The 27,208-nt window shown below is 32.1% G+C and overlaps 1 protein-coding gene across 1 annotated transcript in view; it reads right to left on the bottom strand.

Moving 5' to 3' along the window:
* Positions 1-11,713, bottom strand: part of LOC134727957 (ankyrin-1-like) — a 34,051-nt gene extending 22,338 nt beyond the window's left edge. Inside the window, exons 1-2 of the mRNA XM_063592356.1 lie at positions 11,485-11,713; positions 8,895-9,053 (exon numbers count right to left, since the gene is read on the bottom strand). Of these exons, the coding sequence (XP_063448426.1) occupies positions 8,895-9,053; positions 11,485-11,713 (388 nt within the window). The remainder of the gene's footprint in view (positions 1-8,894; positions 9,054-11,484) is intronic.
* Positions 11,714-27,208: the final 15,495 nt, after the last annotated feature.

Below are 27,208 nucleotides of genomic sequence, written 5' to 3'. Positions count from 1 at the left end.
ATAACTTATATTGACCCCTCATAAAAGGGATATGCATAACCTCATAAAATGGATATTCATAAGTTATGAATCATAACATTAAGGGGTTGTTCTGAACCTGATTATGACTTGGATGGAGAATTGTCTCATTTTCAGTCACACATACATAGACCAGATTTAATTATTCAATTAGTTCTTGTTGAACAGGGAAAAAATACTTCATAAATTTAAGAAATATCAAGGTACAAGTGATCAATGAAGTTTTAATATAGTCAAAACCTACTATTTTATGTTTACAAAAAAAATATATAATCGCTCGCCTTTACTTTTTAAGCTTCGCCTCAAAAAATTTCAAATTAAATATTTTTTTATTAAAATTTTCAAATCGCTCGCTCGCCCCAATTTTTGGAGTCCAAAAATCCGTAGAACAAGAAATTAAATTGGTGTGGCCTAACGGATGGTTTTTCGGTCAGCCAAATTGCGTTGCATATTTACAGCGACATATAATACAGTTTCTGATATGTATATTGTAATATTTATTTGAAATAATATTCATTCATATTTTGAAGTAATGTCTTTATAACCGATTGGTTTTTTTCCTCGGTTATCCAAATTTCATTGAACACATTTTGATATTTATTTAGTGTATAAAATCAAGGATTTGTATAGTTGTTTATTATTAGGTCTTTCCACATTTCTGTTGGATTTCTTCTGATTATTATTTTTTTTTCTTCCGCCTAATTGTTTTCCTTCGTTGTTTTTTTGTTTTGTTTCGCAAGTTGTCGCTTAGATTTTTGGAATATGATATCGAACAGTTTATACGCTTTCGAAACCAACTCTGCTTTACCGAATACTTTTCCGTATAAGAGTTATCTCCCCAAACACTGTTTTTCTTGATATCTCTAAGGCTCCGCAACCGTATTAGAAACCGACAAATTTATCTTTCCAAATTGCTCGTTATATCCTCAGGATGTTCTGTTTTATTTTGACCGAAGCCGTATACAGATTCCATATGAGAGTTTCCCCCCTTTTATGTTTGATATAAGAATATGCATTTCTAACTGGTTAACCATAAGTGATAGAGACCTAGGGTCTTTTGATTTGAGGTCCGTGGTTAAAAAAAAATTAAAATGAGGTCAAGGTCATGTTCAAAATTTTGATTTTGGCTTGTTATCTCTCATTTTCAGGAATCTTATAAGATATCGACAAAATATTTTCACACAATTGTATGTTGCGACATGTAATCACACATAAATTTTAGTCGAAAGGATAAGTAGACGTTTGATAAGAGTTTTCCCCCTTTTATAACTTATATCAGTTGTGTGGTTATATTACTCATTAACAATATAAAGTATATACCTAGAGTCTTTTGATTTGAGGTCCTTGGTTTATGACTTTGAAATTGAGCTGAAGGTCATATGTTTATTTGACGTTCTATATTTTGACCTTTGCTTTTAACTCATATGTATTTATGTTAAAGCTATTAGACTTTTTGAATTAGGTTGCAAGCAATATCACGTTGAAAAAGTAAACTGGAAGTCTTTTGTAAACCGGAAGTAGCTAATTTTTGTAATAAATTATTGTAAAAGTATGTAAAATCATATATTTTAGGAATCAGCGTCAAATAAACTATAAGACAATTCCAGAAGTTACATATTTTGAACCGGAAGTAGAAATTTTTATGCCTTATTTATATCTTTTTGTATAAAAACCTTATATTTTTGGAATCAGCGTACACTAAGCTGTCATTTGATGCTGAAATTATTATTTTAAAACCAAATTTTTATATTGTCATACCAAAATAGATCCTTACTAGTTGAAAGACCTTCAATTAATTGTTTGGTTTTTTTTTTTAATTATTTTACATGTTAAGCGAAAACAAGCCAATGGTTGCCAGGGATACAACACAAAGAAATAATGTATACGTATTTCAACATTTTAAGTACTAAAAATCTCTAGGTAACCTACATATGCATAAATATGTCACAAATAGTCGGAATATTTTATAAGAAAGAAGGCTTAAGAAGGTTGGTACAATTCCTGAGGGTGTTTTTTTTTCATACTGCATATTGCTACCTTATTGCATATTTAGCAAGTTCAACAAATTTATTAACACTTGATTCTGAGTCAAGTTTTGAGGGGGTTTAGTTTTTTGGAATGCCAATCCATGTCAATGTTATTGCTTGCTCTTATAAGCATCCACAGATAACCTATGATGGTTTACTTTTACAAATTGTGACTTGGATAGAGAGTTTTCTCATTGGAACTTATACCACTTATTCTAATATCTATTTTGACTAAAAAAGACTTACATTTCCATTCTTTTGGCTTAACCATTGATACCGAATGAATTTTGACCTTTGCTTTTACCTCATATGTGTTCATGTTAATGCTATCAGACTTTTTGCATAAGGTTGCAAGCAATATGACGTTGAAAAAGCTAACCGGAAGTGACCTTTTGTAAACCGAAAGTAGCTAAAAAAAATTAATAAATTATTGTAAAAGTATGTAAAACCTTATATTTTTGGAATCAGCGTCAAGTAAACTATAAGACAGTACCGAAAGTAACATATTTTGAACCGGAAGTCGAAAATTATCTCCCTTATTTATATCTTTTTTTGTGTAGAAACCTTATATTTTTGGAATCAGTGTACAATAAGTTGTCATTTGACGCTGAAATTGACACTTAAAACCAAATTTTGATATTATCATATAAAAAAAAAATCATTATAGGTGGAAAAACCATCAATGGTTCTGTGAACAATTGATTTTTAATTTTAATCATATTTGTTCATAATGACATTAATTGTAAGGTTTATGATGCCTGAGTAGTAAAGGCATTGAAAGAGGTTTTATAATTGGGATAAAGAAAACTGCTTAAGCCACCTGTGATGTCAAAATAGCTACGCATCTGAAACAGAAACTGAAAATTTGTTATGCAGGATTATTTCATTCATCAGCAGAACCATTTATATGTATGTCAGTCAGAGAAGTGGCAGTATGCCTTATCTAAATACATCATTAAACAAGGTACATCTTTTATTCTTTAATTTTAATGTAGCTAATTCAGTACATGACATTTTTAGCTTGAACAATGATTCGAGTAGTAACATTTTGAGCATAATAAGGAAAACGAATCTAAATGGCGGATACGATAGTGATCCGGATTGCATTTTACAATGAAAGACCATACCACGAATAAGAATAAGAATAAGATTGATTTATTTATAATTGGTTTCTTACCTATATATCTCATCCCGATTAGAAAACATTTCAACATCGATTTATTTTTTAATTACACTGAGAAGGTATAGTCCCGCAAGTATATTGTATATTCAGTGCATTTTTAGTATGTGTACATATCACGAAGGAATTTTTACAATTATTCTAATTGTATCACTCTCACCACAAGTATACCTAAAATAATTCATTTTCAACGCATCTTTATAAACGAGAGAACCATTTCACTAATTTTAGAAACTTAATCTGCACTACTTGTGCGAAGTATATATATACAAAAAATATTAAGTGGTATCTCGCAGCTGTATTAAAACTTATCAACGGTAAATACCAATGATATCAGTAAGTTAACTGATGCATTTTCATATCCGATATTTATTTAACAACCAATTTGAATTAGGCAAGAAAGCAAAGAAGACTTGGAGCTAGCAGGGTTCAGGTCATAAGTTGGAAACGAGCTCTGTCAGTTAAAGAAAGCGATTTCACAGTCTTGTTATTGGGGACCAGTTGATTTAGATCTATGGCTATTAATCATGTACCATGATCACAACAAATCATTCATGCCCTGTCTGTATTAACATTTATGTATAAATAATGTGATAAAAACTAAGGTCTTGCACAAGGATAAACTGTCATTACTCACACAGATTTTTTGCGCACCTTTAATCGTGCCCAGAAAAATCAAATGCTGCATGTAATGGACAAGATAATCAAATGTTGATTTTCAAATATTTACATAAGCTGAAAATAGTATTGCCACCTGTTTGCCATTCAAGTAACGAATCTTTATTGTTTTTTTTAGGGGTTTGTTTAAACTTGCTTTATTGGATTTTTCATATGAGTGGAACTAGTAGCTATCAATCCACTTGCGCATTATTAACTTTAAAGTTTCCATTAGTCTCAAATTTAAGAAAATTGATCAACAAGGCAAGATATTTTTACTACTATACTTGGAAAATGGCATCGTTGGTTTATGTCTGTTATATTTGTTTTTCGTGAACTGCTTTGTTATAAATTAGGCCGTTAGTTTTCTCAATTGAATTGTTTTATATTTTTCATGGCGGGACCTCTAATGGCAGACTATACGGTATGGGCTTTTTTCATTGTTAAAAGCCCACTGGCAATTATAATCTTTTAATTAACACTAATAAAGAATAGAGCAGAAATAGTATACACTTCTGCAAGTTACGTTTACAAACTTTATTACCAGATGTGAAGATCTCTGATAGAATTATCGTCTGAAAATTGTTGATATAAATAAATTTACAACTTAAGCGAGTTATTGTCTGGGTTAATGGTTTTCTTTAATCTTATTTATGTCATTACAGAGGTCAGGAAAAGTTCAAATAAGTTAGGTGATGAATTGATTTTATTGCTTTAAAATTTGTGGTTTAGATTCAAAAGTAGTGTATATCTCAGACTATAACACTGCTAATTAGTACGATTTGTTATCTGAAAGAGAAACAACGCAATTGGGTTAAATACTGTGAACAGTTATACATGGAATTTTATGTATATACGTTTATTAGAGAATATTCTTTTTTGTAAGCAGTCATAAATGATTTGGGATAATAATTGTTGTCGAACGCCATACGCATGATATGCAATAAAACAAAAACAAAACAAAATCAAAACAAAAAACAAAAGCAAAACAAAATATTACACGATGCCAGTTTTAATGACGTATTGACGAGCAACATTAAGACGACTAATATTCCACCGGCTATTTTTAGAGTCATTTTTTTTTGGGGGGGGGGGGGGGGGGGGGTCTTAACTGCACCTCAGTTTAAAAAGTTTTTGTCTGGGAAAGACGATTCATTGACTTGTTTTAATTGGCTTTGAACATGCTTTCAGTAACTGCGAGAACTCTTAGGTGGGTACTTGATGTCTTTAGTCTATTTGTTAGTTGTGTAGTGTTTTATGTCTATCTGATGAGTCAAACCTACCTTAACTTTGTTTCATTTGGTGTTGTTAACCGCTGTCCCCGGTTACGGTAGGGCTTAATTCTCACAAACTTGTTGTTTGTCGCAGTCCATTATACTTGTTGTACGTTTAAATTGATTTATACTTAAATATGGCTTTGTTTTCTTGTTTGCCGGGGCCTTTTATTGCTATTCTACTGTATGGACTATGTTAAATGTTGACGGCTGCACGGTGACCTATTGCTGTTTACGCCCACGCTATTAAGTTTAAAAATAGTTGCCTCATTGACATTCATGTCAGATCTTCTAGTTTTTTTATTTTCTGATGGTAAAAGTAGAATTCAGTCATTGGTAATATAAAAAGTATTAAACATATATCTGATTACAAACAAACATATAACAGTTGGCAAGTCAAACATCTTCATTTGTTATCATATCAATTTTATTTATTTTTCTATATAATTGTAAATTACCAGTCTAGAGCTAATTATTGATTGATTGTCAATTTAAGATATTTCATGTTTCCAAAAGCGTGCTTGGAAAGTGGGGGTTTCAATCACCAAAACTTCGTTGTTGCTCGGAAGTTTGTAGTTACTTACGGTTGTGTTCTCTTATACATTTTCGTATCACAATTTGTTAACAAGGTCAAGTGTTATGAGGCACTTTAAGTAAAGAAATAAACTAATCAGTAAACTACAGTAGTTGTCGTTTGTTTATGTAATATATACGTGTTTCTCGTTTCTCGTTTTGTTTATATAGATAAGACCGTTGGTTTTCCCGTTTGAAAAGTTTTACACTAGTAATTTTGGGGTCCTTTATAGCTTGTTGTTCGGTGTGAGCCAAGGCTCCGTGTTGAAGGCCGTACTTTAACCAATAATGGTTTACTTTTTAAATTGTTATTTGGATGGAGAGTTGTCTCATTGGCATTCACACCACATCTTCCTGTATCTAATCGTAAGGGCCCCGCAATATTAAGTTATCCACTAAAATGGACATGACATCGTACAAGCGTTCTATACGATAGGTCCTAACTTATAAGCGATATTGATTTTCTCCAAGATTTGTAACCTTAGTGAATTTTGCTATGTTCCAATGTTACCACGATTGCAATACAAGAACAAGATTCCAAATAAGTGATTGAACCAAACTACAGTGAGAAGGAATATGTTATTTGTCAGATATTGAAAGTTATCTAATTTAATTTTATACAAGTTACAACTTCAGTTATGCTATTATCTATTTTCATCTATTCATTGTCCATCAAATGGCGAACTAAGTCATTGGCTTCGGGAATCTGTTAGCTAGTAGTTAGTGCGGTCAGATTCTTGTTATTTCACAATATAACAATCAGAGTTATCTGTTATATCAACTCTTAATGTATGGTACTGGTTGGCGGTAACAAGTTCCAAAACATTCTTTGTGAAATGAATGTTTTTGAACTTGTTTATTGGCGGACTTTATAGGTTGCACCAGTACTAATGAACTTGATTTATCGCTGTATTATTATTTAATTTAGAACATTACTCCATGTAATCTTTATTTTCACCTCAAACGACATTTCTCATGTTGATTTTAGACATCTGTTGCCAGGGTTCAATTCAGCCCCCCATTATTTCAAAATTTCATTTCATTTTAGTTTTTATTTGAATTTTGAATTTTATTTATCTATTTTATTTGCATTTAATTTACGGTTGCCCAATGACCCTTTGTTAGTGGGTTGGTAACCGACAGAAACCATGATCTTACTTCGCCATTAATATATATTTTGACTTTAATAACGTCTTCTCTCTTATAATTCGATTTAAAGGGCTTGACCGTTAAACAGCGTTATCAGAGGGAGGCAAGACTTGCGACAGTTCATGCACAGGTCAATGTAACGCGCATGTCTTAATTCGATTACCCGGCATATCAATTTTAACAGCTAAAGCACTCCTCACAATATTTTGAATGCACGGTCTGCTAGGAAGTTACTGAATATATCTTAGGTCAGATTGTTGAGTTTATTGTATGCATAATTAATGTAAACCCACCCATCCCTTCTTTTTTGTTTTTCGATACTGCTGTTTTATGTCTTATTTTACAGATTTTCTGCTTGTTTTTAACCTCAACATAGAACTCCTGTCACGGCTTCTCGATTTACAACTCTTCGCCAGTCTATAAACACAATTAACCACATTCAGACGTCCATCTGACGAGTGATAACGGATTAACAGTCATAGTGTACCGATAAATAATGTTATGACAGTCTTTTAGAAGAGTTCATCACTAGGGCTGACTTTATAGGCTGCACCAGTACCGATGAACTTGATTTTATTACTGTATTATTAGTTAATTTAGAACATTAATCTATGTCATCTTTATTTTCACCTCAAACGAAATTTCTCATGTTGATTTTGGACATCTGTTGCCAGGGTTCAATTCAGCACCCCATTATTTCAAAATTTCATTTCATTTTAGTTTTTATTTTAATTTTGAATTTTATTTATCTATTTTATTTGCATTCAATTTACGGTTGCCCAAAGACCCTTTGTTTGTGGGTTGGTAACCGACAGAAGCCATGATCTTACTTCGCCAATAACATATATTTTGACTTTAATAACCTTATAATTTATTTCAAAATTCTATTTAATAGATTTCGTTTTATTCACAAAACTGTGTTTTTCATGATCAATGTATGCACATTTGCGCAATTTTGCACAGCTTGTAGCTCATAAAACAACCCATTGACGCATACTTTTCTTTTTATTCTATTTTTGACACAAAGCATAGTAAAATCTTCATTTTGGCAAATTCTATATGAGAAAATGAATACCGATGATCCACCTAATTCTTGTACAATTTTGCATTTTCATAGATCGTATAAAATTTTGAAATATTAAAATTTACAGACAAAAGAGGTAACGTTTTAAAAATTTATGAGAGTTTGCTCTTTGACTTGACACTATTTACTATTTAGGTATGTACACAGGATTGTGATTTCGTATTGATGTCTCAGTAGCACGATTACGTTTACCTCTTTCATAAGCTATTTTCTGTTTGACTGTCCGATGTTTTAAAATTTATATGGGTATTTCCCCGCCCTTACTGTATATTAATACCTATTGTTATTATGAGGAATAACAGTTTAAACACAATGTATTAAATTTTGGAACATATACTACTTCATTACGACACTGTTTTAATTACATACAGTTATTGACCATCGTGACTGCAGACAATGAAACGAACAAAAACTGACTTCATCTAGAATTAAGAATTTCTCTTTATATTACTTGTGAACGATCACAATTAGTACTAAGTCCTTGCTAATGATTATAAGTCATACATTTTATATATAAAGTAAAAGATGAAAAGAAAGGATTTGTCGAAAATAATAAACTATTGCTCGATTAGTTTTTCCAACAGATTTATTAAATCAATATTGTTCAATTTCTACTAAAATGTCATGCAATAGTCGGGCATATAACCAATGAGATATAATGTCCACATTCATATAAGATTTAAAGATGGTAAAGTTGATAAGATTCATATTTTCTTTCTCATCCAACGTCCATAGAATAGTTTCCCTTATCTTGAATAAATAGAATATTTGGCTACCAAGTTTACATGTCTTTACTCGTGTTTACACTTTGAAATGAAATTATTTGTCGGCTCACAATGAAACAGCGAAGAAATTGTATGACTTAAAATAAGTTTATACCTTGCTTATAATATTGTACGCTTCTTCAAACTTTGTGTCATCAATCGAGCTACTATGTGCTCTTGCATTTCTAAAGAAAACGATTCTAGTAAGATCAGCTGCTGTACTCTCATCTGTCTCTAACGGAAGTCTTCTTCCAATATGTAGGTTTGGTAAATGTCTAAAGAAAACCATCATCAATGTTATGTCAAATGCTTCTGATGAAACACAACCTGTAGGATGAAAACAAATCTTTTGATGTTTAAAATTACTTACAATTGAATTCAATATTACGTAAAATTGCAAAAAGACCAAAATATGAGGAAAATTCAAATCGGGAAGTCCGTTTTCAAATAACGAAATAAAAAGTTAAAACATATAAAAAAAAAAAGAAAAACAACTACCATATCCGTGACCTCGTACAGGAATTTCCTTGTAAAGGTAACAAGAATGTGTCCTAAGTACACGGATGCCCCAATCGCACTATCCTTTTCCATGTTCCATGGACCGTGAAATTAGGTAATAATCTAATTTGGCTATAAATTAGGAAAGATGATACTATAGGGAACATATGCACTAAGTTTCAAGTTGATTGGACTTCAATTTTATCAAAAACAACCTTGACCAAAAACGTTAACCTGAAATTCCCACTTTCATTTTCTATGTTCAGTGGACCGTGAAATTGGGGTCAAAAGTCTAAATTGGCTTAAAAATAATAAATATCATATCATAAGCGACAAGTGCATTAAGTTTCAAGTTGATTGGACTTCAGCTTCATCAACACTACCTTGACCAAAAACTTTAACCTGAAAACTCTGACTTTCATTTTCTATGTTCAGTGAACCGTGAAATTGGGGTCAAAAGTCTAATTTGACTTGAAAATAAGAAAGAACATATCATAAGCAACAAGTGTACTAAGTTTCAAGTTGATTGGACTTCAGCTTCATCAAAAACTACCTTGACCAAAATCTTTAACCTGGTAACGAACGGACGCACAGACGGAATAACGGACGAACGAACGGAGCCACAGACCAAAAAACATAATGCCCCTTTTCTATCGTAGGTGGGGCATAAAACAAACGTGGTTTTCTTAGCTAGCTAAACTCACACTTCTATGACAGTCGCACATTATTCCATTATATTGATAGCAAATTGTGAAAATTACAAAAAATTACCATTGCACAATGCGGGATAAATAAATACTAGTGTTGTCAAATTGAACAATTTTATATAACCGGTTATTCCGGATATCTTTCGATCAATTAACGGTTAATCGGTAATACATTTGGTGCTTCAAAGTTCTTCAGTATTCTATTTTTTTCATTGTTATATGATATTTTTAGCATTTTAAGTTAGGTTTTGGCTTAAAGCTGTCCTGGTGAAGTTTTGTTTAATAATACAGACCTACCATTTCTTCTACGACGTTTGTCTTAGTTTCAAATATCTAATGTTATTCTATGGACTGTTTCATTTTGAGTAGATTAAGCGTGTTACTCACACCACCCATTATTTTACATTAGTTCCGTTCACATCATTTGCGTTTTACAATTCAAAATGTATGACACTGCCTTGGATGCTAGATGTGGTGTATACATGTAGGCCTACGCAATATCAAATCAAAGTGAAATAATGAATTGAATAAGCTTTCAACTGTTAGAAATACAATACATTATTATGTTTTCTCAATATTTTGTCCCGCGTCGAAAGACACATTTATTGTCTATAAGACTGTTTAAGGTTTACAATAGTAAACTGGGCAATTGATCTGAAAAGTTAATCAGCATCACTTTCATCAAAAATTAAAAAAAAAAAATGTAAATGTGTTTTTTGGTTCACATTCATATCATGAATTGAGAAAGAAAAAAAAACAGTCCAGCTAATTGTTAAGCGTTTTTCTGGTATTCGATATTCTGTCCTTCCGACGTTTAACCGGTTAGCCGATTAACGATAGACAACACTACTAAATACTGAGCCATGCAAATAATGTCAATTAATTCGCTGAAAGTTAAAAAAAGACATTGCATTTTAGTTTTCATTCTAATTTGTCTTTGCTTATTGTAACAATGTATAAAAATCCTTAAGATACGCCAAATTGTATAATTTAAGATGAACTTTACAATAAAGGTTAAAAATATAAAGACAAATACAAAGAGCACAATATTCATTATTGAATTCATTTATTTTTTTCTCTGTTATTACCATTTTCAAAAAATATGTGAAAAGAATTTTTCGGTTGGGAAACAAACATGCAAATAAATGACGCATCGACTTTCTTCAGTTTCTAAATTGCTAAAACTCTAACATGTCTAAATTGCTCACGTACTGCAGCTTTGATTGACAAATCAGATTGTGTGTCTCGTGTGCAGAAAAAAAACACTATTCTACTCTACGAATTTAACTTGAACATCAGCTAAGGTTATTTTTGTCTGAAAGAATAGGAACTTTCGAGTTATTTCCTTTTTTTGTCTTTTTCAGGAAGGATTTCAAGAAAAGTTGGTCAAATTAATATCAAAACATAAGCACTAAAAACAGTCGACAATCAGTATTATTAACCAAGTGTGTATCTATGATCTTAAAAATCTGACTTCCATAATAAAGTTGAAAACATTCTTGAATATGTAAAAGGCAATCGTCATGTATTCTTATCTGATGAGACATACAAACCTTTTCTAGGTTGCAGCAAATCACGTTGCTCTTGATTTAAATTAGTATTTTGAAGTAAATTCATCTGGCGTATAGAACTCTGAAGAACTTCTGGATTAAACTGTTTGTCGAATTCAACTCTTACAGCTTCTCTTCCTGCATTATCTATTAGATGTTGTAGTCGCAAATGATTTGACTCCTCTGCAGGTATCGACCCTCTGTCAGTTTTACGGAAACATACTTCATCCATTGTCGTCGGGTTCATTTTTTGTCAACTCATTACATTCTGCGTAAATATGTTTATATGTAAATAGCTATATTTCAAACAAAGAGGTACGTATTTCACAACAAGTTTTTCATAGTGTAAAACTATCAATTGTTATATTCTATGCTATTAATCTGTCTTGTTTGCTTTTTGTACTTGATCATATTGTTCCTTCTAAGTTATTGCGTGTGATATGTAAGCAAATGAACATTAACGCGCCTATTTTTAAATGGAAGCATTCTTTTTTTACAAAAATCAATCAAATGTGTAATCATTCATTCTGAGCAAGGCATAGAAGCTTGTTCTCTTGTACGGTTCGTGATGTAGTTGTGTTTGAAAATGTCCCAGAAATAAACACACTATTAAATTGGCGTAAAAGAACGGAGCAAACTGAGCTAGTGACATGCTTAAACTATTTAAAATAACGTATATAGATAGTTTTGAATTAATTTAAATGATAATTTACTTATATGTCTTAAATGTTCAAACAAATATGGCTTATAACACATTTTAGCATCGTTTGTGTACGTTTCCATGATGTGATGATTTTCAGTAATACAAGCGTGTATTTTCCGGTAAAATGCTCATATTCTAACGTCATCGTTTTATGAAGTCGCAAACACATTCATAAAAAAGCAGACGATGACGTGGGAGTACGATCGGAACAGCCCATGTAATATACACAAAGCGTTTGAAGAACGTCATGTTAGAATATTGCTTTAGTTATAAAAAAAAGTACGTTTGATTATTTGTTTTCCTCTTTAAATGAATGCATAGTTAGCTTTCAAATCTGAGTAATGAAACTTATATAGATTAACCTGCCATTTGGACACTTGGGAAACCTTTCAGGTCAGGGATTACAATATGAATGTTTTTGTTTAATTCTACTGTATTATGCCATTTTTGTTATTTGGCATTAATGAAAGATCTGTCATATTCTTAGTATATAATTTAGGGATTGAGGACTATACAGTTTTTGCTATTAAGCATGTATGATACATTTAAATATGTATGCAAACAATACATGATAATCAAATTTGAAAAGTTTCAGAGAATGAGACCTTTGCATAATAGATATTTCTTAAAATATCAATTTATTTTTAAATTTGTTCTGTAGCTTTTGAACAGTATATATCAAATTCGAAAATGCAAATCGTGGTAATCGAAAACAGATCAAACACAAAAAACAATTAACATCACCAATGAACTTTGAGAATGGGATAAGACAGATATGTACATTGTACCCCTTATAACCATTCCATACACTGTATATAGATGACCTACTACTCTCAGATCGGTTCATTGTGTCTTTTTGTGTCGGGATGTAAAAGTACCCGACCACGTCCACTTTTATTGTGTGTCTATCTGATGAGTTAAGCCTTTTTCAACTGATTTTTATAGTTCGTTCTTATGTTGTACTGTTATACCACTGTCCCAGGTTAGGGGAGGGTTGGGATCCCGCTAAAATGTTTAACCCCGCCACATTATTTATGTATGTGCCTGTCCCAAGTCAGGAGCCTGTAATTCAGTGGTTGTCGTTTGTTTATGTGTTACATATTTGTTTTTCGTTAATTTTTTTACATAAATAAGGCCGTTAGTTTTCTCGCTTGAATTGTTTTACATTGTCTTATCGGGGCCTTTTATAGCTGACTATATGCGGTATGGGCTTTGCTCATTGTTGAAGGCCGTACGGTGACCTGTAATTGTTAATGTTTGTGTCATTTTGGTCTTTTGTGGATAGTTGTCTCATTGGCAATCATACCACATCTTCTTTTTTATACTTATAGTGTCTGAGAAAAGGACCTTATCAAGCAACTTTAACATTTGGTCACAGATCCTTGAAATTATGTTGTGGTTCTGTTTACCCGTCTAACGGAAATGTAGATGTTACAAGGAATACATATACCAAATATGGTCATCCTATTACTCATTATAAGTGAGGAATTCAAATTACAAAAAGTGTTAATAATAATCTTATATCCGCTGAACCATGAAAAGAGGTCAAGGACAAAACAATAACTGCATTAAGGTATAAAACATCCCGGTATTTTACTTTCTGAAAATCAAAGCTTTAAACCAATAGTTAAGTTCGCCGCCCCCGCCTGATAATAATCCCGATGCCTCGCATGCCGCGACCTTAATGGGGTGTGAAACAAGAAACACATTTTACCTCTTCTTTCTAAATTTCGTATGGTATTTCATTTTTGGTTTATTCATAAGTACTTCTCTTGGTATATAAAGCTAAACATTATTTTGTTTTCATTTCCATACCAAATCTGGTTCTATGGAACATCGTCGTTGGATCTTATTTATCGTTATTTGTAAGTTTAAACCGAAGAGACAGTAAGTAGTGATTGATGTGGTTAACTGTGTAGTATAATATTATGGAAAATACTGTTACCTTGTTGTGTTTTGAATTTTCTGCCAAGAAGTTTCTTTTGTGTACCACCCTTTACCTTGACGGAGTTTACATTTGTACTATCTGTATTATGTAGTGTCCAAAATTTATTTATATTTTTGAATACTCGTTACATGCATTCCATTTCAATAAACTGTCAAATTAGGTGTTTCCTTTTATGATCATTCTAAATTTTTTATCAACATACAATTGATTCATTTTATGCAATAGTGTCATCATTTAATATGCATACTTTGAAAACTAGCAAATATCTTACCTTATCCATTGAAAACTTAATTAAAATTTACCCTAGTTTACTTATCTTGACAACATGAAAGCCACCGGGCAGGCATATTTTGATCTTCCTTTTCATTCATAAGATTTGTAACATAGTAAATAAGTATAATGAATTTAAGTGTACATGAGCGTATGCATGAACGTTATCATTCCTACCTGACTATATAAATAGCATTAAAGTATCCAGGGCAACATAACATTTAAAAAGAAATATTCTTCAGAAGAAAAAGTTAACATAGCATTAACAGTTGCATTATGTTTATAAAACAACTGTTTAAATGTACACCTTATATGTTATTCAACAAAATTAACGGTACAAATTTTCTGACACCAGATGCGCATTTCGACTATACATGTCTCTTCAGTGATGCTCGTGGCCAAAATATTTGAAATCCAAAGCTTATATAAAAGATGAAGAGCTATAATCAAAGAGGTCCAAAAATTTGAAAAGTATCGAGATTTGATCATTACAATTCAAACTTCTATGTCATTTAAATATATGTTTTGTGACTAAAGCAAATAAACTTATATGACTATAAATGATAAGGATGTGTAATTTAAATACTTTCGTTCACTTACTTTACTTCATTTATCGCTGCGCTTTATCTATAAATGCAAATCTACTTATCTATATACATGTATATATATAGATAAAATTTACAAAACATTCATGCACAAATATATATTATAAATGATTGCCATTGTCCAAACATGAAAATATAGGAATGGCTGTATATATAGTCATAATTCATTTAATATTGTCTATGGTTTCTATACTTACGTTTTATTGTCTGTGTTGACAATCACCATGGTTGTTAAAGTTGTCCCTGGTAATGATGACGTTAGGCAAGGCTTTTTATAGAACAGGGACATAAAGATAAAACAGTGGAAATAAAGTCTGAATATATCCTTTAAGCGTAATAGTTTAGTTTCGATTAAAATATATTTTCAAAATTTGAATTATACTCCTAAAGATATCTACCGACGGCGTCTTATAAATTGAGAAAATCGTAGACTGGGACTGTACTTTTCTAGTTTTTATATATTCTAACTTAAACTGTTTTCTGGTGCTATGATCTGCAATATTTTGGCGATGAATATGCTCACATATATAGTATTTCCTATTGGTTTATATACACATGGAAAAAAGTATTGCAACACCTTGATTTTTTAAAACTTGAAAAGTCAGCCGCTTTTTTGTGGATGAAGTATAATAAAATATGTGAATAATATTATTGAAACATAGTTTATGATAACATTGGCATTGAAACGAACAAAAAATGTTTGAAAAAAAAGATTTATATAACCACAAATTATTTTAATAACAAAATGAAGTGTTTTTTGTACCAAAAAATGCATTTTACCACTTTTACTGTAGTCGAATTTTACAATGTCAGACATATCAAAATTAATCTTCAGATGACTGTTCACATCATGGTTGATCGTTATACGCCAAATGATTGGTACTTTGTGCGCAGCCTCCATTCAAACGGATACCCACATCTTAACGTCTTCTGATTCCTGCCATAAATTGACTAATTTGTTGCTAAGGTAGCAGCAACCAAAACTGATGAAGAACATTGTTTATTTCATGATGTGTTTGAACTGGGGTATCCGTTCGCGCACTTTCCGCCCAATAATGTCCCAAATATGCTCGATATGGTTCAAATCCGGGCTACGATTGGGCCAAGGAAGATGAACCGAATTCTATTTGAACATTGGATCTTCCTCCACGATGCTAATTTCCAACTTTGGCAAGCTCTGCACTACATTGGATACGGAAAAATGTGTGTCTGTTCGTAATGGTCTTATCGCACAATTACCAGTAGAGATGCTCCTGTATGGCCTCCACTCTCTTTTTATGACTATCTTGTATGCAATGGGGTTCCTTCTGACCAACCTTCAGTATGCTTGATTATCCCTAGCGAATGATGAAGGAGGTCTTCATTATCTCGGAAGGTCTTTAACAGCGTTTATTGCTTAATTTTTATTCTCAAAACGATTTATAGTGGAATGGTGATGACCAACAATACGTGCAGTTGTTACAGCGACACCCCTGCTTCTTTTATGCTGATAATCTGCCATCTTGCTGTAGTTAAGAGTTGTCAAGGACCCATTACAAGGTGTCAATCACATTAACTTTAAAAAATCGGTTATTTAAAGTGTTGAAAACAATGAGGATAAAAACATCTGTTTTGGTGTTTACAGGTACAGTAGCTGCATGTGCAGATAAAAACTTATCGAGTCGATATTATTGATTAAACTCAGGTGATACTTTAAAATGTTTAACTGGATCTATTTTACCAAATTACATCACTAAAAAATAAAGAGTGTCTTTTTAATTTCAATTTCAATTTGGTGTTGCAATACTTTTTTTCATGTGTATATAAATATGAAAAAAACATTAAAACAGCTAACATCATTTGCATGTGATGCAGTACGTACAATTTTAAGTTTTACAACCAAAGTCTAGATGCGTTTTGCAATTATGTTGTCGTTATTTAACGTTACGCTTAAACCAATCCCACGCACACACTCACACATAGAACATCAGTTATTCGACCTGTTAGTCAAATGCGTTTTGTTTAAATATACTTTTTCACTTTTTTGGTCTTTTGGAAAATGTTGTTTGTGCTATTTTTAGACCCTTCTACAACGAAATTTGTTTTATAAATATATATATATATATATAACTCGTCTAAACATCAACCCAACAATGTTAGATCTGTAAATTTGCTTTCGCAAATTTTTGGTTCGTCCCTTGCCGGGATTCGAACCCATGCTACTGTGATATCGTGACACCAAAATCGCCTGCACTGCAGCCGTTCCGCTAGACCACATGACCACCTGGGCTCTACAATAATAGAGCTTTCGCTGGTCGTGTGTTACCTTTCCTCGTCAGTTTTGATCTAGCGGCGTACTACAGTACATGATATATAAGGCATGATGATGTTATTGTTACAGATCAGCTAAATTATCTATAGTAAAGGATCCTACAAATTAATGTAAGATACAGTCACAGAAAATAATCATAAGTACGTCTGCGTCAGTGACAACTCTACAACAGATTTATCTATCGGATCGCCATCAATGATGGTAATACATGGCTGTGTACATTATGTATATACAACTCGATCGTCTAAACATCAACCCAACAATGTAAGATCTATAAATTTGCTTTCGCAAATGTTTTGTTCTTCCCTCGCAGGGATTCGAACCCATGCTACTGTGATATCGTAACACCAAATCGCCAGCACTGCAGTCGTCCCGCTAGACCACACGACCACGTGGGCTCAGATTTTGAGAATACGACACTCAGCAAACAAATCAAAATAATTCAAAAACAAGATAAGACATCTTGCAGTTTTTAATCAGTCATCGAAAAAGGAAACACAAACATTATTATTGATATCAGGCTCAGAATCGTGAAGCGTGCAGACATAAAAAAAATAACAACAGAAACTATCGGTAATCTGTAATTAAGAACATATTTAAAAGAAAAACAAAACCCTATACTATCAGTATATAACGACTGACTGACATTCAGTAGACTATTCTAGTATCTATTGATATAAAACCGCAAAAACATATCGCTTGTGAGTTGAGACACAGTTGCAAGGTATCGGTCACATCTTGATGTTGCCTGATTACGTATAAAATGCGAACATAAATTCTTCTTGTGAAGATAGTCATTTATAATTACCTTGGATTTGTTTTGCTGTGTTGTTTAATATTTTGGAAAATGCTGTGATCTTGCTGTGTTTTTAATTTCCTACCAAGTGATTTATTTTGTATTCCACCCTTTACTTGAAGAACTGGAAATTAGTATTATCTGTATATATTTTGTAGTGACCAACATTTTCAATAGACAGTAGTCATGAGTAGCCTTTAGCTTGACAGCGTTAAAACCAATAGTAGATCATTTGCTAAAACTTAATTCATTTGAGTTTAAAGATAAAGTTGTGACGAAGTAAATGTCTCCTTATCTCCATCGTAAAATGAGAAAGGAGAGGAACGACCAAGTGCATACTTTGAAATCAAGCACATTACTTACGTAATTCATTGAATACTTCGTTTAAAATTACCTTGGTTTACTATACATGATTACATAAAAGCCAGGCATAATCTGACCTTTCTTTTCTTTTATAAGATTTATAACAGAGTAAACTAGTATAACGAATTTAAGTGTACATTAGTGTATGCATGAAACTAATCATTCCTACCGGACTATATAAATAGCAACAAAGTATCCAGGGCAACATAACATTAAAAAAGAAATATTCTTCAGAAGAAATGGTTTACATAGCATTAACAGTTACATTATGTTTATAAAACAACTGTATAAATGTTCACCTTACATGTTATTCAAAGGTATCGAGATTTAATCAATACAATTCAAACTTCTTTGTCATTTAAATATATGTTTTGTGACTAAAGCAAATAAACTTAGATTACAAAAAATGACAAGAATGTATAATTTAAATACGTTCGTTCACTTACTTGTATCTCTATTTATCGCTGCGCTTTATCTGTAAATGCAAATATAGTTATCTTTATACATGTATTTATATATATATAAATAAAATTTACAAACCATTCATGCATATATACTTTAAATTGTTACCATAGTTTAAAATGCAAATATATGAATGGCTGTGGAGTTATAATTTATTTAATTTTCTATGGGAAAAAAAAATTAAAATTGTTTATATGCACATTGAACAACAAATTTATGTGACGTATATAATTTTTCTTACGTCAGACACTCAAATCAATCCATGTGTTCTTAGACAGTAGATGTTATTGTGTCCTGTTAAATTGTTCCCTTTAAAAAGTTTTGGATTCTCATATATTCTATGTATAATTTTTGGACTAGTTTGAATCTCGGTCTATTTCTGTAATTTATTCTTACATACTTTTGATTTTTTAACCCTGTATGCGTACATTGCCTATGTAAATTTTAAAATTGTTTGTATGCACATTGAACGACAAATTTATGTGACGTATATAATTTTTCTGACGTCGGACACTCGAGTAGATCCATGTGTTCGTGGATAGGTTTTTGTGTCCTGTTAAATTGTTCCTTTTAAAAGTTTTGGATTCTCATAAATTCTATGTATAACTTTTGGACTAGTTTGATTTCTGTAATTTATTCTTACATACTTTTGATTGTTTAACCCTGTCTGCGCTCATTGCCTATGTAAAATTTAAAATTGTTTATAATCCAGGTACTTTTGATAACTATTGTATGCACATTGAACGACAAATTTATGTGACGTGTATAATTTTTCTGACGTCAGACACTCAAATCAATCCATGTGTTCGTAGATAGTAGATGTTGTTGTGTCCTGTTAAATTGTTATACGATGATGACTGATGTTCCCATATTTTGACTATTTTATTGATTGTGACTGTTTATTTAACGCATCATTTAAATGTAACGGAATTTGATGAGACTGTTATTAAAGTGAGAGGGTTAGCGCTATAGAACCAGGTTTAATCCACCATTTTCTACATTTGAAAATGCCTGTACCAAGTCAGGAATATGACAGTTCTTGTCCATTCGTTTTTGATGCGTTTTGTTTTTTGATTTTGCCATGTGATTATGGACTTTCCAAATTGATTTTCCTCTGAGTTCAGTATTTTTGTGATTTTACTTTTTACCGAGTATTGCCTTATTATACTTATGTTTTTATGTCTGTGTGGATAATCACCATGCTGTTGAAAGTTGGCCCTGGTAATAATGACAATGCTATTTATAGAACACGGACATAAAGATATGACAATGCTATTTATAGAATTCGGACATAAAGATATGGCAATGCTATTTATAGATAAAACAGTGGAAATATATGTTAGATTTATCATTTCAGAGTAAAAGTTAAATAAAGATTGAAATATATCCAAAACTATTATTTCCACATTGAAAGATTTCTTAAAATATCTGATGACGGCATCTCATAAACCGTATACTGTCCCTTTCCAATGTGCCTATATGCTCACTCACTGTGACGCAGTACGTATCATTTTCAGTTTTGTCATCAAAATCGTGATTTTGTGTAATTATGTTGATCGTATTGCCGTTATTTTAGATGATGCTAGAACCAACACATATATTGTTTATATAGGCCACATACCGAGTCATTTCACACATTGACATCATAAAACAGGTAAATACCTCTGTCAATTGAGGCTCTCCATATCATTACCTTTAAATATAGGTTAAAAGGAAGTAAATACAGATGACTGTCACCACCTAGATTTTACATTCAAGATAAAAGGTAAAGAAGTAAATTTATTTTCTGCTGCCTTGGTAATTAGAAATTAAAATTGAAATAGTGAGAAATGGGTGTTGGCCATTGGTGTATAAATAGCAAAATATTTAGAGAAAACTCTCTTAGACAAGCAAAATTTTCTGTGCCAAATTAAGTAAGGGGTGTTCTTAATTCATACTATTTCGAAAATTCCGGAACCGTTGAGTACCCTTAAAAAATGCCTTTTTTCTATCAAAAAAGCTGCGGCACTATATGGGTTTGACCATTGCAATTACACCCAAAGGTGTTGATAATTCAGAATTCGAAATTTTTTCGATGAATCTTTGATTGTAAAAAGGCAGGACATATAGTAGCCATCAAAGTTATAATGTAAATAAATAATTGGTATGTTTTGCTAAAGAATTATAAGGATTAAACACATTTTTCTAGTGGTTATTGATGTGTAAACCAGGGCGATTAACTCACAAACTGAATAAAAGTCCGTAGTTTGCTAAATATATAACGAGTTAAAAGTGAAAACTACGTTCAAACCTATGATTGCGTTGGATAAAAACCGCTGGTAAAGATAGTCATTTTTAATCAATTATAAATTTGGGGTATGGTCTTGCCAAAACGATGATAGTCTGTCGGAAGGGGACGATTAATGGCTGATTCGTTTTAAGAGAGAGCCATATCTCTTGCATGTGAAAAACATCCTTGTAAATTTCGAAAAGAGCAGGTTAATGCCGCTACAAGGCAGCACCCGCAAAGTGGAAAGGGATTAATATAAGTTGCAACACTTTTTTACCAATCAACTATAAATAAATATGTTTAAACTAAACTAAACTAATCTAATCATCTGGTCATTCACATAGACCACGTTTACACTATCAAAAAAGATCGAACTTTACAAAGGATGGGCTGTATTTACCGCCCCTGGCATTTACCAGTGTCATTTACCGGTATTTACCACCCCGAACAATACTCTCCAAGTGGTCAATACTGGCAAATACTGAGTCAATTGAAATTTTCAGGCTTCTTTTTACTGACACATCTATATTAACTAGAAATTATTGGTTGATGAGGGAAAACTTTATTCCTTTGGCATTGATATTGGTATGTTATTAACTATCAAAACATTATAAATTACCACTTAGAGGTGATTATATAATGATATTGTATGCTCTTGGTATGCATATAAAATTGCTACTATTTCATTGATTTTAACATGTATAAATCAAGATTTTTTTATTGGCAAGGTTCAAATTTTACAGGTTAATAGAATTACAAGTGAAAAGCAATATAGGTTATCAGAGCATTACCTATTATAGGCTAACAGGTGTCAAAAGTTGAATTACTTAAACAAATGTGTCCCAAAATTTTTGACATAACAGGAAAAGGGTCATAAAAGTGATTTCTGAAAATTGTTTGAAACAATGAACTAATTCCTGACTATTCTACAGCATGATAAAAAATACTTAATTCAGGATTATTTTTTTAAGACTCTTATAACATATCTATTCAAATAAAACATTATTTTTTTTAATTGCATCTATCAAAAAAACTGTTAACAAAACCAGATAGCATATGTAGTCTCTTTTAAAAGACTGAATTCATGGTGTTAATAACTATATCTGTTTAATATTTGATAAATCTTCATTAAACCATGATCTAATAGATTGTGAGTTTTGGTTCTAGACTCCTAGTACAAAGTAGTAAATAAGTGACGTTCTGTCTTGTGACTTTATCCATCCATTTACCAAGTACCTAACCTGAGGTAGGCACTAGTTTTTATAGTAAAGACCAATCAAAATTTCAAATGACAAGTATTTACCGGTATTTACCGCTGGCATGGTCAATACTTGTATTAATCGCTTGTTTGCCAACCTTGATCTTATCTGAGATCGATCCTTTTAAGATATATCTTTGGTCTAATGTAAACGGGAAAGGTCGATTTTCAATCGGACTTAAAAAGACTAGTCTACCTCCAGAGGTGGTTTTAAAAAGATCGATCTTTGAAAATACGGATGTTATGTGTTATTAAAATTTACTGTTACAAAATAATAGAAATTATTATAAATTAAGGAATGTATCTCCCTCATGCAAAGCTATGATTCCTTTTACGGATTTGGCTATACGTTTTGGATCTTTTAGTTTACAGCTCTTCATCTTTTATATAAGCTTTGGATTTCAAATATTTTGGCCACGAGCATCACTGAAGAAACATGTATTGTCGAAATGCGCATCTGGTGCAAACAAATTGGTATCGTTAATTTTATTACTACCACTGGGTCGATGCCTCTGCTGGTTGACTTGACAAAATATTCGATATTATTATAAATTAAGGAATGTATCTCCCTCATACAAAGCTCTGATTCCTTTCACGGATTTGGCTATACTTGTTGGACCTTTTGGGTTATAGCTCTTCATCTTTTATATAAGCTTTGGATTTCAAATACTTTGGCCTTGAGCATCACTGAAGAGACATGTATTGTCGAAATTCGCATCTGGTGCAAGAAAATTGGTACCATTAATTTTATTGTACTTGTTAGGCTTTAAAACTATTTTGATCTGAGTGTCATTGATGCGTCTTATGTAAACGAAACACGCGTCTGTCGTATCAAATTATAATCCTAGTACCTTTGATGATAACTATTTACACCATTGGATCGATGCCACTGCTGGTTGACGTTTCGTCCCCGAGAATATCACCAGCCCAGTAGTCAGTACTTAGGTCTTGACATTAATATCATTTATATGGTCATTTTAATAAATTTCCTGTTTACAAAACTATGAGATTTACGAAAAACTGATTTTCTTATCCAGAAACAGATTACCCTCGCTGTATTTTGCACAACGTTTTTGGAATGTATGGTCCTCAATGCTCTTCAACTTCATACTTGCTTGGATGTATAACTATTTTGATCTGAGCGTCACTGATGATTCTTATGTAGATGAAACGCGCGTTTGGCGTATTAAATTATCATCCTGGTACCTTTGATGATAACTATTTCTTCAAATGTAAACGCTTAGATCGACCGCGATAGATTTTATTTCAGGTGAATGTTATATTTAGATATGCATGATATGTTCGGCGGCAAAAACACACGTGTTTTAAAACAATAAATGGAATAGAAAAAGGAAACGAATATCCCGCTGTTTTGGGATTATTTCTTCTAAATCGATCAGTTCTATGTTTGCTGCAAATTCTTATCTTTAAACTCATTGGTCGTTCGTTTTTTTAGCGATATTCTACATACATGTCTTTGTTAAATGACTTGTGATGTATGAACCAAAAAATAAGTATTAAATTCATACGGAATCCCAGCTATTTTCCCATATTTTGCAGCTTGTAAGAGATACAGAATTTCCTTTGATATTCTATTTTACGGATTACTTGTTTACGAAATATAAGGTTATACCGTATAGCGGGTTATTTTCGCGGGGTGTAAATGTTCGCTTATTTTCGCGGATAGAACAGAATCGTCAAAATAAATTTCGCCAAATTAAAAGTGCACATGCGAAGGTATTGGTAAAGATTTGAATACACCAAAATTATAACCGTCAAAATTATAACCTCCAAAATATTTTGTATACTTTATTCACAGAAAATCGCGAAATTTTACACCCGCAAAAATAGTCCACTTTACGGTAATGTCAGACCGGTTCTTTTCATGTTGTAGCGTAAACGTACTTGATTAAGTAAGCTCGATCTCGATCGATCTTGCTTGTGCAAATGTAAACACGGACTTTTCTTTTTAAGATCGATTCAAATAAAGATCGATTCAAGTTCGTACAAGCATAAACGGGGATCTAAGACGCTAAGCTGCACAATTAGTAAGAATTCTACACACGTAATGAGATTATAAAAAGACCAGACACAAGTTGTTTCCTTTTTTCTTTTTCCATTTTTCGATATTCAAATTTTGAAGAAAATCATAATTTCAAACTGAAACACAAAAATTTGTTTTCCTAAAAAAACATTTCTCAAAAATTTGTTTTTCGCTCATTTTTTTTCCTCAAAGATGTTTTTTTCTAAAAAAAAATTTCCGTTTCCTTATTCGATTTTAATTTCCTTTCTCGTTTTTTTTTTCCTTATTCAATTTTCATTTCCTTATTTGGTTTCTGTTTCTTTCATGCCAGGAGTGGGTAATTTGCGCGCCTGTTGCCTTCCTTGTATGTGGTAGCCGTTTCGCATGCTACCTCTCCGGAATCCAACCCTGATTCCCCGTTACCCGTTACAACCATGCATGGTAGGCATATAACGTATCATCGAAAGTTGTTAGGGCAGACATTTGAAAGATACGATTCGGTTTTCATTTCCTTATTCGGTTTATATTTCCTTGTTCGATTTTCATTTCCGTATTCGGTTTCTATTTCCTTATATGATTTTCTTTTTCTTATTCGGTTTTTATTTTCTTATTCGGTTTCTTTTTCCTTTTTTGATTTTCATATCCTTGTTCGGTTTCTATTTCATTAATCGGTTTCTATTTCCTTATTCGGTTTCTATTTTCTTATTCGATTTTTATTTCCTTATTCGGTTTCTATTTCCTGATTCTGTTTCTATTTCCGTATTTGAAATTTCATTTCCTTGTTCAGTTTCTATTTCCTTATTCAATTTTCATTTCCTTATTCGGCTTCTACTTCCCTATTCGATTTCTATTTCCTTATTCCTTTTATATTTCCTTATTCAATTTTCATGTCCTTATTCGGTTTTTATTTCCTTATTTGATTTGTATTTCCTTGTTCGCTTTCTTTTTACTTATTCGAATTTCATTTCCTTGTTCGGTTTGTATTTCCGTATTCGGTTTCTATTTCCTTACTTGATTTTCATTTTCTTATTCATTTTCTATTTCCTTATTCGGTTTTCATTACCTTATGCGATTTCTATTTCCTATTTCTATGTTCAATCCTTATTCGGTTTTTTTCCGCATTAAATTTTCATTTCCTATTCGGTTTCTGTTTCCTAATTCGATTTCCATTTCCTCAAACTGTTTGTATTTCCTTATTCGATTTTGAAATTTACGCTTTACTTTAAACACGCCCGATTATGTCACAATAAAACATATAATAGTAGTGTCTGCGCGTACCCACATGCGGGTAGGAATGGTCAAATTACCATTCGTAAGCAGTGCGTACCCACATCTGGTTTTATAATAAAGGGCCATCGGATGTTGCAAAAGCATTCCGACCATCAACTCCCACATGTCACAATATCAACAAACAAAAAGTACGGCGATAATTAATTTGCACATATCCCCACTGATGAGCGTTGAGAGAGATTGGAATAAATGTTCCGGTCAATATGTTTTGGAATGACACAATTTACAGGATTTTTAATAACACAAGCTACACGACAAATGCCACATGTGTTTACCCTTTTGGAGAACCTGAGATCAACCCCAGTTTTTGGTGGGGTTTATGTTGCGTTGTCTTTAGTGTTCTATGTAGTGTCTTCTGTACTATTATTTGTCTGTTCGTCTTTTTTTTTTAGCCATGGTGTTGTCAGTTTATTTACAATCTATGTAAATATCCTTCTTTTAAAGCATTTCCTATTTTTAACATATATAACATGTACAATGTTAACATTATTTCATTAACAAAACTCTTTTTGCGTGTAAATAGAATTGTGAAGGTAATGTTTAAGTGAAAGACAGCACATACACGTTTAAATGAGGATTATCTGAGTAATAAGTTTATCAGTGTATAAATATTATAATATTGAAGATAATAACCAAAGATTGAAAATGTCCTTAAAATTTCCAATTCAGGGGTAGCAACCCATTAACGGGTTGTCAGATTCGTCTTAAAAATACAGGGCAGATGAATATAAATCTGATAAACAGCTTCGCCATTGTCAGATTTGCTCTAAATGCTTTGGTTACAGAGATATAAGCCAAAAACTGCATTTTATTCCTATTTTCTATTTTTAGCCATGACAGTCATCTTGGTTAGTTGGGTGGGTCATTGGACACAAGTTTTAAACAATATACCCAAATGATGATTGTGGCTAAGTTTTTGTTAACTTTTGCCCAGTTGTTTCAGAGGAGAAGATTTTTCAAAAGTTCACGACGACGGACGACAACGACGATGGACGATTAACGACGGACGCCAAGTGATGAGAAAAGCTCACTTGGCCAGGAGAGTTAATAAAGGAATTTGCATAATTTTACATATCTCAAATGTTTCACAGGATGTGTGTGCGCAATACACGGAATTCACTAGCAGAGGTGTGCTTCTGATACAAAACTTCTTAATAATAGTTATAATGTTCGGCGACTGAAATTAACAAAAAACAGTTTCAAGTGTTAGCTAAACAATACGAAGAGTGTTTTTAGTTTTGTCAACCCTAAAGAGACAACTTTGTCGATATCGTAGATTTAGGACACTGATGTAGCATTCTGATCTTAAACTATATCAGGTGTGTCCTATTAATATTGATAATATGATACGACTGTCATACAAGTGAGAGGTTTAGCTAGCTATAATAGTTATCAAAGATACCATGCTTATAATTTGATACGCCAGACC

The sequence above is a fragment of the Mytilus trossulus genome, chromosome 8, assembly GCF_036588685.1.
Source record: "Mytilus trossulus isolate FHL-02 chromosome 8, PNRI_Mtr1.1.1.hap1, whole genome shotgun sequence".
NCBI classification, from domain to species: domain Eukaryota; kingdom Metazoa; phylum Mollusca; class Bivalvia; order Mytilida; family Mytilidae; genus Mytilus; species Mytilus trossulus.
Note: the sequence above shows the minus strand (reverse complement) of the source record. Positions and strands in the feature narration are given on the sequence as shown.